The sequence below is a fragment of the Caretta caretta genome, chromosome 3 (genome assembly GCF_965140235.1).
Source record: "Caretta caretta isolate rCarCar2 chromosome 3, rCarCar1.hap1, whole genome shotgun sequence".
NCBI lineage: Eukaryota > Metazoa > Chordata > Testudines > Cheloniidae > Caretta > Caretta caretta.
Genome location: NC_134208.1, coordinates 50,779,975 through 50,794,151, shown reverse-complemented (window position 1 = coordinate 50,794,151; position 14,177 = coordinate 50,779,975). Strand labels below are relative to the sequence as shown.

Below are 14,177 nucleotides of genomic sequence, written 5' to 3'. Positions count from 1 at the left end.
GTCACCTCTATATTGCTGCGGCTGACATCAAAGCTATTCAATTTAGGAAAAAACCTAAAGTACAAACGACAGCATCTGACTGCTAATTTACTTTTAGGTGATCCAAGACTTGCAGCAAAATGTATCTTTTTTATCTTATCTGTCAGTGTTTATGGAAAACATCCATAGAGCGGCAAGCCATAACCAGTAAGATATGGAAACATTTCAAACTCTACTGTATGGAGGATCACAGAAGAAACTTGAATGCCTCATAACATTTCTGTAGTCCAAAGTATTGGACATTTCTGTAAAAGGGTGACTGCTTTTAGGAAAAAAAGATTACAAAACCAATGAAATGCTATTACAAAAATCTATACAATATACTTGTGAAAGTGCACCTCATTACTGAGTAAGACAGATAATTCTTCAGTGAAAAATAAAAGACTGCAGTGCAGGCTGTGAAGATATATAGATTGCACAGACCAAAGGGAAATTTTATGTGAGATGAATCCTTTGCACAAATAGAGTCTGTGCTTTGCTCTTTTTCTCATGAAGGTTTCTGTTATAAGGAGGTATTGATGCAATTATATGTGTGAAGCTGATTTTTAAATGCTGAATTTTGTACATTATGTGGAACATTAATCCCACCTTGTTTTGATTGCTTGAAGAGAGCAATGCTGTTTTTACCAGAAAGTGGTTTATTTGGGACAGTCTACTTGAAAGAACGTGTTTCACTGGGTTTGGGAGGAATTAATGAAAGGACCATAAAGGTGGTTTAACAAATAGGGTATTTCAATCTTTCAAATGTAGAAGAAAATAAAGTCTATAGCTTATTTTGGAAGACATAAAAGTAGTTCCACTGCTTTCTGTATTCTTGGGGTAAATATTCAGCACAAAACATTAAAATATACTTGTGAGATTGCTATTAAGACTTAGTTGGATAAACTTGATTGAAAGTTCAACTTTTCCATGTCATTAAAATTTTCTAAAAATGCACAACAATGAATACATGATACATTTAGAGAGCAAAGGAAAAAAACTTGCACACATTACTGAGATTACCCGAGTTGGATGTGGATGTTGCAGCTGAAACATTGAATATCATACACATTTTGTTTGTTTGTTCACTACAGTTGAGATATTGAATTTTGCATGAAACACCACTCCTATGGAACACTGACTCAATGTAGCATTTAGCATTTTCTCAAAGTTCTGAAATAACCAAATACAATGCCTTTGGAAAACTATCTTTATTCAACGTAATAAAGTCATTTTTTAGGAATCTTCTTGAATAAGAAGTAAGTTAGTCCAAAGATGCCAGATACATACACCCTTCATTAAGAATCGTGTACACAAACTAATAACGTCCAGTGTAAAAATCCCCTCCCCAAAAAAGTTTATTTGGGGGGGTTAATTATTTCTTGAATTGTTTCTCCTGGATTTAGGCCATACATTAACACTCCTTCCTTTATGCCTGCCCACGCCATCCGCTTGGTGGTGAATCGTGCTGTCCATTCTCCAGTTTTGCTGACAATTATAACTCCTCCCCGACCATGGACTCTCTTTTCCATATAGTGAAGAGAAGAATCTGCAGCTTCCTCTGGAGTTTTACCTAGTGTCAGGAGCACATCTGATTAGCTATTTATACACAGAGTAGAAAAATATAAAGACAGTTAGTAGTATACTTTAAACGTTGACATTATTTGTTAGCTTTCCTTTTACCTTCAAGAATAAAAGTAACACATTGAATAAGCTAAATGAAAATACAGTGCACAAAAAAGAATAATTTCATCCATTTGCTAGAAATGGATTTTGATGGTGTTCATTTTTCAGTTGGTCTGCAACAACTCAGAAGGGTAAAATGCTTATCAATCAGATTTCTGCAAAGTTCATCTTATGTACATGAAAGTCATAACTATAAAGGGAAGGGTAACCACCTTTCTGTATACAGTGCTATAAAATCCCTCCTGGCCAGAGGCAAAGTCCTTTCACCTGTAAAGGGTTAAGAAGCTCAGGTAACCTTTCTGGCACCTGACCCAAAATGACCAATGAGGGGACAAGATACTTTCAAATCTGGAGGTGAGGGGAAAAGGCTTTTGTCTGTCTGTGTGATACCTTTGCTGGGAACAGATCAAGGATGCAAGCCCTCCAACTCCTGTAAAGTTAGTAAGTAATCTAGATAGAAACTGTGTTAGGTTTTCTTTGTTTTGGCTTTTCAATTCGCTGTGCTGGAGGGAATGTGTGTCCCTGTTTTTGTGTCTTTTTGTAACTTAAGGTTTTGCCTAGAGGGATTCTATATGTTTTGAATTTGACTGCCTGTAAGATTATCTTCCATTCTGATATTACAGAGTTGTTCTCTTTTTTTTTTTTTGTTCTTCTAATAAAGTTCTGTTTTTTAAGAATCTGATTGGGTTTTTTGGGTCTTAAAAATCCAAGGCTAGTCTGTGCTCATCTTGTTTATTCTCAAGCCTCCCCAGGAAAGGGGGTGTAAGGGCTTGGGGGGATATTTTGGGGAAATAGGAACTCCAAGTGGTCCTTTCCCTGTTCTTTGTCTAAATCACTTGGTGGCAGCATACTGTTCAAAGACAAGGCGAAATTTGTGCCTTGAGAAAGTTTTTAGCCTAAGCTGGTAGAAATAAGCTTAGGGGGGTTTTCAAGCGGGTCCCCACATCTGTAACCTAGAGTTCAGAGTGGGGAGGGAACCCTGACAATGATGTAGAAAAAATATTTTGCTCAAACCTCCATTTTACTTCCAGTTTGTTTTTTCTTTCCAACCCACGGTATGGGACCACCCTTCTGCAATTGTTTCACACTCCCACTGAACTCAGTGAGAGCTCATCATGAGTGAATGCATGCTCAAATACATAAGATTGTACATTATTTGGGGCAAGGACTGTCTTTTATCTAAGCTTGCAAAGGACTCAGCATGTTGTAGCTAGTACTGCAAACATAATAATTAGTAATCAAATTCTTGATGTGTAACATAATTAGGTAGCTTCAGGGCAAATCTACAGCACCACCATATACAAAGCATAGGGAATTTTAGTGGGTACCCAATTTTGTCTCACTTCCCTTGCTTTTGATCTATGCTAAGCTGCTCAGAAAAGTATAAACTCTTCAGAAAGCCTCAATTCTCCTTCTGCTTTATTGAAACAAGGGGCAAAATTGTTAGGAACAGGCCCCTCTCGTACATGCATCACACTCATAGTACAACTTAGAGGTAGCAAACAGTGTCTAGGGCAAATCAAGGAGATATGAACTGCATAAAATATCCCAAACAGGCCAAATATCAGCTTCATTTGAGGAGTGAAAATTGTTCTAATTGCTGTCCAAACATATTTGGCTCTGAATCCTGCCGGCAATACTGGAATCCCTGAGCCTATCAACTGCTTTACCCTAACAAGCCCTGGATACCTTATCTGAACAGATTTTCTGGAAGAGGATAGGAAGTGCTTACTAGATTGCAGTGCCCCTGCTATCATTTGGAGTCAGGTGCTACCCCACCCCATTTTCCTGGATCTTTGCATGTTGAAATTTTGGGTAGCGATGTCAATAGTAAAGCTACTTCTTTAACCCCAAGGTATCAGAGATCTCTTCTGGGGAGCAGGAGGCTGCACACCCTTTATTTAGACAATCAGAATGACTTGCAAAGCTGCCAAGAAGATTTTAGCTCCCAGCTAAGAAAAGCAGAGGAGGATTTCAGTGCACTTTGAGCCCCACAGAGTCAGTGGGGTTTCAGCAGCAGCATGACGATAACGTGCTCTGGATGGGCAGCCACCTCCCACCATCCAGAAGAGACATGTTGAAAGCTGGGAGGTAGTGACCTTACCATGCAGCCCACTCAAAGATTCAAGATAGGGTGAGCAAACATTGAGACTTCTGATCCTGAGAGATGGGGTTAGCAGAGAACCAGCCAGTCCAAGCACAGCGCAGCTGAGAAGGAGTTGGGGGATATTTAATATACTGGGTAGTATACCCCTCCCCAGAAGACTTCAAAAGGAAGAGACACCATTGAGGACTTTATGGGGTGGGGTGTTGGAGTCTCGGAGTCTCCACAGCTGATAGGAGAAATATATCTAGGACAGTATGTGTTTCTCACCAGTTGGAAAGCTGAAACATTGAATGATGCAATTGAAGTGGGGAATCAGTGCTTTTAGACCTCTAATTTTGTTCCCTTACTATAGCATCCATCTGCTTTATATGTGTTTTAATTCAGATCTGTCTTAGGGTCTTTTTTAAAAAAACTGTTCAAGTGAGCTGTAGCTCATGAAAGCTCATGCTCAAATAAATTGGTTAGTCTCTAAGGTGCCACAAGTACTCCTTTTCTTTTTGCGAATACAGACTAACACGGCTGTTACTCTGAAACCTGAAGTATGTCAATGGTGAGAGAATAATTACCGTAACTCCCACTCCTACCCAACCATGCTGAAGACATTCACAGAGGCATCTCTCATAATGTTCACTAGAGGCTTAGTGTTCTCCGACTGATTTTTGAATGTTATAATTCTTGACGTCTGATTTGTGTCCATTTATTCTTTTACATAGAGACTGTCCAGTTTGGCCAATGTACATGGCAGGGGGCACTGCTGGCACATGATGGCATATATCACATTGGTAGATGTGCAGGTGAACGAGCCTCTGATAGTGTGGCTGATGTGATTAGGCCCTATGATGGTGTCCCATGAATAGATATGTGGACAAAAACCAGTCGGAGAACACTTCAGTCCCTCTTGTCACTCAATTACAGACCTAAAAGTCGCAATATTACAACAAAAAAACTTCAAAAACAGACTCCAACAAGAGACTGCTGAATTGGAATTAATTTGCAAACTGGACACCATTATATTAGGCTTGAATAAAGACTGGGAGTGGATGTGTCATTACACAAAGTAAAACTATTTCCCCATATTTATTTTTCCCCCCTACTGTTCCTCATATGTTCTTGTCAACTGCTGGAAATGGCCCATCTTGATTATCACTACAAAAGGTTTTTTTTCTCTCCTGCTGGTAATAGCTCACCTTAACTGATCACTCTTGTTATAGTCTGTATGGTAACACCCATTGTTTCATGTTCTCTGTGTCTATAAAATCTTCCTACTGCAGTTTCCACTGCATGCATCAGATGAAGTGGGCTGAAGCCCATGAAAGCTTATGCTCAAATAAAGTTGTTAGCCTCTAAGGTGCCACAAGTACTCCTGTTCTTTTTGCAGATACAGACTAACACGACTGCTGCTCTGAAACTTTATTTAGAGTATGCTTTATAAATGTTCCCCACAGCATAAGGCTTTCCCCAAGTCTTTGCCAACTACCAAGGCACTGGACAGAAAAGGGTAGGCCTCACAGCTCTCTGTAATCTTGAACTCTTCTCTTCACTCCCCTCTCCCCACCTACTCCTGCCTCTCTTTTAACTATTTCCAGCTAACAAGCTGAACCACCCAGCTAATTAATCATTGAGTACTTGAACTATTACCTCATCAATTTGCCCCACGTGGGGACACTTCCACAGTGCACAGAGTGGTGCACTGAGGGTCTCTCACTCTGCCACAATGACCCTTTCCCTCAATTCAGCATTTCTGTGTCTGTTATGTACAGCTCTGATGTAAATAAACCATATCACTGGGGTATTAAAAGATTTCACTCACTCCATCCGGAATGTTTAAAAGAAGATTAAAAACTGCAGATACCCAGGTTCCTTTCACTCTCCTGCCTCCTAACAAAATACAGTGTCCGGAGTCTGGTACAGAATTACTTATTGTAATTTTAATCATATTTACTCAGATCATTATCTACCTCCTAACAAACTGTTGAAAAAGAACCAAGGTCAAAAGGGAAAAAGCCCCAGCAGAGTGACAATTTTATTAAATTAGTTATTTACATACAAGAGGTCCAGGAAATTCCACAAGGACCAGCTCATGGAGTTTCTGACCAATCTCCGTCTCCAGAAACTAAGGGGCAGGGAGTACAATCTACTTATCCCACGGATCTTTGGTATCATCAAGGAAAGGAACTGCCACTCTCCTGTATTTCCCTCTGAGCAGATACTGTGTCTCTCAGTTTCTTGACATAGTAACCCCACATATGGCTGAGTCTATGATTCCATGAAATCCACTAGAGCAATGGATTGTTTAGTTAAAACAAATGGAACTTTCTAAAAAAAAAAAAAAAATTTAGTCAGTACACTGTAGCAGTCACTTTTTTTCGATCCAGAAATTTAAATGCCATAGTAGAGTACAGATGTATTTGCCCCAGCTGCTACTACATGGCTAGGTTACCACAAAACCCAAAATTGCTGAATTTTATTGTAAGGAATAAATCGATGATTCATGTGTGTAAATCCCTTGCACAGCTCTAAAGATGCACCCACAAGTATTCTTGAATTTGTAGCAAGGAATATTTTATTTTACATTCTCAATCTCTTGCATGATTTATGATATTCTTCAGAGCTGAAGCACAGATTACCAGTCTCCTGGCATACTCATCTCTTAGAAGGCAGCATCCTGCACATATAAATGCTGGTAAGCCAGCTGTCAGTTTTTACAATGTGCAGGTCTGATGCAATTTGAAATTCACAGAATCATTAATTGAAAATCTGGGTTATGGAGATTAGTTGTACCCTAGATGGCACAAAACTATATTGGTATGTTCTTTACTGCTCTGTGTTCATGGTACTGTATTTCAAGGCAACCAAGTCAACTGTTCAGCTTAATCACATTCCACCTGAATAGACGGTATACAAAGATGTGGAAAAAATGAAATGAAAAATACAAACATTTCACATTTAATCTGACACATTATAGGTGAAAAACCAATCTCTAAAAACAAATGGAACTTTTTTTTGTCTTCAATAAGGAATTGATTTGCCTTTGCCATAGGGTCAATGACCAACTTCTCTTGCTGATCAGTTTAAAGAGTTATCTTTATAACAGAATCCAAACATTTATGTGGGTATTTATGTATTGACACTTTTAACAGTTAATTTCCATGTTCCTGTTGAACTTTGCATGGGGACTGGTGTCTGTCTCCTTGTCTGGTTGGCTATGAGAGGCCCCAAGGTTGGAGATGAGACGGTCATTTGAGGTTACCACTTCTGTTTATCAGAATGTAGCCAACAACATTTCCATAACGGTGTTTATCAGATTTACACCAGTATAGAAGAGGACAGAATTTGGCCCAGAGCTCTTGGTCTGCATGGCTTCACTGGAGTCAAGCTATCAGGACTTCCCTGGCCAGCATCACACAAAAGACCCCTCTTAAAAGAGGGATATGTGCCATAAAGGAGAAGGGTGCAATAAGTAATGCATCCTTAGGCTATATAACATGTATATACTTATGGAAAACTGACTTATATTTAACTTGTTTTCCTGTTATGCTTCATGCACTATCTTCTGCCTCTACAGTAATGAATGCCAGCACCTTAGTCTCTGTTTGTCTATGTGTCTTGTTCAGGTATGTAGGTGAAAAGAATAAAACTTTAAGAACAAAGGATTGCTCTGTCCTGCTTCTGTTGTCTATGGATAAGAATTCCTTCCCTGGGCTCATCCTTGGGCCCCCAAACATTATGGGCTAGATTGAATCAAAGCCTTGGTCTACACTATACATTTATGTCAGTATAACTATGTCCCTTGGGAGTGTGGAAAATCCACACCCTGAGCAACACAGTTATACTGATCTAACCCTGGTGTAGACAGCACTATGTTGATGGGACGGCTTCATCCATCAATATAGCTCCTGTCTCTCAGGGAAGTGGAGTACCTACGCCAATGGGAGAAGCCACTGCAGCGCTATAAGCATAGACCAGCCCTTAACAGGGCTGAACCTAAAGGTTCAATTTAGCTAGTAATGCTTTGGGGCCCAGATTATTCCACTATTACTCAGATTGAGTAACACCTTACTCTGCAAGGAGCCTTATTGAAATCAATAGCAGAATCCGGGCCTTTATTTATAGGGCATCCTATGCTCACCAGGCCTTTTGGTATCTTACAAAACATTTTAAACAAAGAAAACATTTACCACTGATACTTTCTACTGCTTTTTTTTTGCTACAACACTTTGGCTTTTTTATTTTATTTTATTTTATTTTATTTTACATTTAGATTCTATTGTAAAATTCGGCAGATTGTATCAGCTGTTTTTAAAAGCCTTCTATGTCTCCCCAATAAACGTCATATGCAACAGTTGATGCTATTTTTAAATAGTTTTACTTTTACTTAAATGAGACCCTTAATTTAAAGACATTGCTTTAGGCAGAAGGAATTTAAATTGTCACTTTTAGTTCCTTTAAGATACACCTGCAAGGAAAAACATCAATTTTACAAGGCTGAAAGGCTTGCTAATTGTCAGGTTGTATTAACTCTACTTTTTAAATTCACAACAGTCTTTGTTAAAAAAAAATTCCTCAGAGGGAGTATAACAAAAACCACAGGATTGTAATTGTCTGGAAATTCCAGAACTCACATACCCTTAGCTTGTCTCTTAATAAAGCCATTGAAGAGAAAACCTTGGCAAGGTTTATTTTTATAGATATTTCTCTGGGAGTATCAAGCAGAACTAGTCTTCAGAATTGGACTAATTTTGGAAGCAATTCATCTGTGGCAACTCTGCAGCACAAGCCGTGCTCAGTCCTGTTTTCCCCCCACTGAAAGCATGTTGCACTAAAGAAAAGAGAATAATCATTTCAATTAAACTGAGAAACATAAAGCTGTGTAACACACCTCTGGCCCTCCGATCTCCACACCACACAGTAATAGAAAAGAGAGACAATTATTGTTTTAACCTGTAATTTTATCTCTTATAGGTTGGGACCCACTTATCTGGTCAAGGAAGTAGCCAGCAGTGAATAACATCCTCCAACATTTGGAGCACCTGGCAGGAAAACATATTAAAAATATAAACAACTACTTTGGGGTAAGTTTTCTAGAAGAGAAACACAAAGATCCTGATCCTGCAATGAACTCCGGTGGGCACAGAGTTCTGTCTGCTTAGTGCTCGTTGTAGGATTGGGACATAATATTAAAGAACAGTGGTACGGACTTTCTTTGAAAATGAACTTAGGAGCTGGATTTTCAGCTGCTTTGCATTGCTGGAGCAGCATAAAGCAGATGGAGTGTACTGGTAAGTCTGGCCCCAAATGCTTAAGTGTCTTCTCTACAAAAATGGAATAAGAATCTTTTGAATTATGAGTGGCCCTGAATCAGGTGAAGAAAAGTGCATTCGGTTAGTAGGACCAGGGGAAAATATAGCACTTTGGCCTATTAGACTCAGGGATCAAAATCGGATGATCTGATAGGCTCCTTTAAGCAGCATTGTTTGGATACACACATGTGCTCTTCTGGTTTCCTTGCGTTTGGCTCCTGTTTGGTGCAGTACACATACTTAAGTTTGGCTCCTGCTCAGTACGGGATGGACTCCCCACTGGGCTCTGAAGAATTAGTATTCCTTTAGTGGTGTCCGTTGCTTCCTTGGGCTCTCCTCCTTCCCTCAGGCCTGTTGGCTCATGGGACAGACATGGGGAAGGATTGTTGGACGAGGTAGTTCAGACCTCTCAGCTATTATTCTAGGCTTTCTGCAAAGTCAGAAAAAAAACAACGCACTCAGTTAAGATTCTGATTTTCTTTTCACAACCATATCTGCTGGAGACTTACTATTTTTTAAATAGTAAAGGAGTACTTGTGGCACCTTAGAGACTAACAAATTTATTTGAGCATAAGCTTTCGTGAGCTACAGCTCACTTCATCGGATGCAACTGATGTAGCTCACGAAAGCTTATGCTCAAATAAATTGGTTAGTCTCTAAGGTGCCACAAGTACTCCTTTTCTTTTTGCATATACAGACTAACACCGGCTGCTACTCTGAAACCTATTTTTTAAATGAAAACATAGATTCCAGAGCACACGATGGCAGCCTTCAAAAAAGCACCAGCTTGCCACGCCACTGCAGGCTGGGCCAGTTCAAACGCTGGTTGGATTAGGTATAATTTAAGTTTCTCTTAATGTGTTTCTCCTCTAGCTTTAGCCACTCCAAGTCCACAGTCTGAAATGGGAAACCCTGCCTTCTCCTTTTTCCTTTTCCTTTTGAAAGCATCCAAGAGCATCCCTGGGAAGGACGTTGTGAAAATCCTGTCATGTTTAATATGCAGTGAATCAGGTCTACTATATTGTCCAGGTAGTTTTAACTGGAAAAGATAGCTTAAATCATCCAAGTAAGAGCTTTCAAAGAGGGAAAAGTAGGTTTCTCAATTTCTTTTTGAGGTTTCGCTCTGTTATCTGAGGAGAAATCTAATCTGCAGTATGTTTTGATTTCAAGTTTATGTTTAGTCTTTCATTTCTGAAAGGATGAAGAGGAGTTGGGTTTCACAAAGTGAGGAACACAAGTTCTAAGAGGAGAAGGAGAACTTCCCAATGAGAATGTTGAAAGAATTCTGATCCAGCCATAGCAAGTAGGTCTTGTTTAGAAATTCCAGAAGAAAGGAGATTTAGGTCACCTGGAGTAGAAAATTTTGGTCTGCCACTAGTAGATGCGACTGGCTCAATCTATATACAGTAACGCATTTATTTGTTTTGCAAATCCCATCTATGGCACTTGAAAGGTTGAAATTTGATAAGCGATGGATGACATTCTGGTAATCTCTGATGGATAGGCAAAGTTTCAGATGTGGCATTCTGAGAATACCAAAAGGTCAGGTTTTTGTGTCAATAGAAACATGAAATTGCATCTGTCAGTCTGACACTGCTTTATAGCTATTTGGAGAAACCTAAATTATGCTGCTTGTTTCCTTTTTGTGGAGCTACTTGAGAGGTCAGAGAAACTCATGTAAATGATTTCCCAAAAGGTTTTACACATGTTCCAAACCCTTTTCCCTCTACTGGCAACTCAAAGGCACTGGGAGTTCCATACAATGTTCCTTTCTGATCCCCAGCTCCCCTTTGACTACATTTTTGGATGTTTGATCCCTTTCAGAAAATTGGAGCTGTAGGCTTGGATTGTCAAAAGAGCACAGCATCCAACAGCTGCCACTGAGGGCAAAAGGGAGCTGCAGGATGCAGAACACTTCTAAAAGCCCAGCTTCTTCATTTAGATGCCTAAATGACAGCTGAGATCTTTTCAGAATCTGGCCTCAGTGGGGACTACTGAGCATTTTCCAACTCTGGCTTGTAGTGTATTCATTTTCATGGCTTACTTTGAATTGGCTCTATCATAATATTTTGCATTATTTGCAATGAAGCCAACATGAAAAAACACTTCCAATGAACAACTCCAGTAAAAAGAGAGCCTCCCCCAGTTGTGTATTTATGTATGAAACTCACAGATTATTATAGACAAACTGGTATTGGACACATATATTTAAGGTTACCTAAAACTTTCCATTATAAGCCCTAGTAGGATGGCATACCTTGCACCCAATAGTATGCTGGGCAGTGCAGAGTGGTGGGGAAACATGAGCTCTCCTCCTTCTCCAGAGGATTATTCTTCAAAGGAAACAAGGACTGAATAGTCCATCCATCGAATGGCTAGGCAGCAGTTCTGCGGAAAAGGATCTAGGGGTGACAGTGGACGAGAAGCTGGATATGAGTCAGCAGTGTGCCCTTGTTGCCAAGAAGGCCAATGGCATTTTGGGATGTATAAGTAGGGGCATAGCGAGCAGATCGAGGGACGTGATTGTTCCCCTCTATTCGACATTGGTGAGGCCTCATCTGGAGTACTGTGTCCAGTTTTGGGCCCCACACTTCAAGAAGGATGTGGATAAATTGGAGAGAGTCCAGCGAAGGGCAACAAAAATGATTAGGGGACTGGAACACATGAGTTATGAGGAGAGGCTGAGGGAGCTGGGATTGTTTAGCCTGCAGAAGAGAAGAATGAGGGGGGATTTGATAGCTGCTTTCAACTACCTAAAAGGGGGTTCCAAAGAGGATGGCTCTAGACTGTTCTCAATTGTAGCAGATGACAGAACGAGGAGTAATGGTCTCAAGTTGCAGTGGGGGAGGTTTAGATTGGATATTAGGAAAAACTTTTTCACTAAGAGGGTGGTGAAACACTGGAATGCGTTACCTAGGGAGGTGGTAGAATCTCCTTCCTTAGAGGTTTTTAAGGTCAGGCTTGACAAAGCCCTGGCTGGGATGATTTAACTGGGAATTGGTCCTGCTTTGAGCAGGGGGTTGGACTAGATGACCTTCTGGGGTCCCTTCCAACCCTGATATTCTATGATTCTATGATTCTATGATCCCAGAGGGACAGCCATTGCAGAGGCTGCACAACACGGGGTGATTGCTCATGTGCACCTCCATGTGAACCCACAAAAAGGCAGGTGACAGTTCAGCCCTTACTGAATAACAGAGATAGAAATAGAACCTGGGAATACTGACCCCTAATTTCCAGTTCCCATCACTACATCACAGGGTAGGTCTACATTGCAGCTGGATTAGCTGCCAGAGTACAAACCCGTGCAGACCCCCACTTGGTATGTACTCGAGCGGCTAGCACAAGCCACCCCTTACACTATTACTTTTAACCTGATAGATTGAGCAGAGCTAGCATATTTCTGTCTACTTGACTTGGGAAGCATGTGCCCAGCTGCAGCGTATACATACCCATAGATTCTGGTTTAGATCTGATGCTAATGTAAATCTGAATTAACTCCATGGAAGTCAATAAGATTACACCTGTGTAAAACTGGTGTAAATAAGATCAGAGTTTGGCACCTTGGTTTTGTATTATTTCATTTTGCAATAACTCTCCCTTCTAGCCTGCAAGCAGTGAAAATCAGATTCTCTCTTTAAAATGAAGACAAAGATTTCATTGAGCACTTAGTAATATTAATATAAACACCTGTCATCAACTTCCTTCTTGTGCCCCTAATTGCTTGAAGCACGAGACTTGTAGATGATTTGCTTCCTATATATTTAAAATATGTCTTCCTGGTTCCTTTGTTGTCTTTGATGTTTTATTTACAGTCCTAGACTTGCTGATCGATGTAGTCTTTTCATTTGTGTTTAGTTTTCATTAACCTCCTCTTTTAATATGCTGTTTCACATTTCCAATAAGCTGCTTTCTTTTCCTTAATTGCTGTGTTCATCAATATGCTTTTTTGTTCTGCCTACTCCACTTCTACCAGGAAAATATAATGTGCGATTCATTTTTCTTAGAACGTTCTCTCTTGGTGCTGGTCCCACGCCTCTGTTATTCATAAAGTGTGTGCATATGACACGAACTGTGCTTATGAAATTCTCTCTTTCCATGTCTAAGGGCCAGATGGTGGCCCAATCCATGGAAGGGCAATACCGGGGAGTAGGAGCTCCCAAGGACCATGTGTGGCTGCGTTAGCACTCCCTGCATCATGTGTGGAAGGGAGAGCAGGGACTGTATGGCTGTTACTTATCCTCCACTCCAAGAGAAAGGATGTAGTGGGATGGAGAGCAGGAGGAGCATTGGCTTTGTCCCTCATAACTAATAAGCCAACGGAGATAAGCCAATAAAATTTTGGGAACGTAAGCTGTACCCTAAAGAGGGATGCAGGAAATCACATCCCCACAGGAGCTGTGGGTGAACAGGGCTCCTGTGGGGGCAGTGCAGCTAGGTACTTGGGGAGAGACTTAAGGCTCAGTATAAAATTTTCGAAAGTGCCTAAGTAACTGTGGAGCCTAGATCCTATTTTCAAAAGTGACTTAGGCACTGAGGGCCAGATTTTCTAAGTTATTTAGATACCTGTGATGCTGTATGATTGAATATGATCATTTATATCATTGATATTACCACCGTTATATAATTGCAACAAATCTTGTACAAAGTATGTCATATAAGCTGTCAATGAAAAAGTAATGATTTTCTAAGCACGACTCTGCTGGTTAAATCCATGTATAATCTTTTTATCTGAAATTATGATTATTGGCTATGTACATGCATTGTACACATATGCTGTGCTCCTGGGTAATGCCCTTCAGATAGAATGTATATAAGGGCCAGACAGCTAGGTGTTGATGGCCCATTAAGAACACTCAGCTCACACTGGGCCACTGAAGAAATTCATCCAGCCTGGTAAGCCTTTCCTGTGGATGCCTGAGAAAGAATATGGGCAATGACTGACCCTGTAAGTCATCAAAGCATATAAGGGCATATGATATGCTCATGTGACACTGGACTCCATCTTAGGCCAGTAATTTTCCATGCACCTGGACTGTGGGCTTTCTTTGAGACAGTAAAATTCC

At 40.3% G+C, this 14,177-nt stretch overlaps 1 protein-coding gene across 8 annotated transcripts in view; it reads right to left on the bottom strand.

Annotated features, from left to right (window-relative positions):
• Window positions 1–1,210: 1,210 nt before the first annotated feature.
• Window positions 1,211–14,177, bottom strand: part of LOC125634449 (isoaspartyl peptidase/L-asparaginase) — a 258,209-nt gene continuing 245,242 nt past the window's right edge. For 3 of the 8 annotated variants that reach the window (XM_075126503.1, XM_048845199.2, XM_075126504.1), the window contains one exon: window positions 1,211–1,591. In XM_075126503.1, the coding sequence (XP_074982604.1) occupies window positions 1,377–1,591 (215 nt within the window). In that variant the 3' untranslated portion in view covers window positions 1,211–1,376. Of the gene's footprint in view, window positions 1,592–5,858; window positions 6,128–8,437; window positions 9,542–11,368; window positions 11,514–14,177 lie in introns of all 8 variants that reach the window. The other 5 variants (XR_012667583.1, XR_012667584.1, XR_012667585.1 and 2 more) reach the window with 5 other exon arrangements.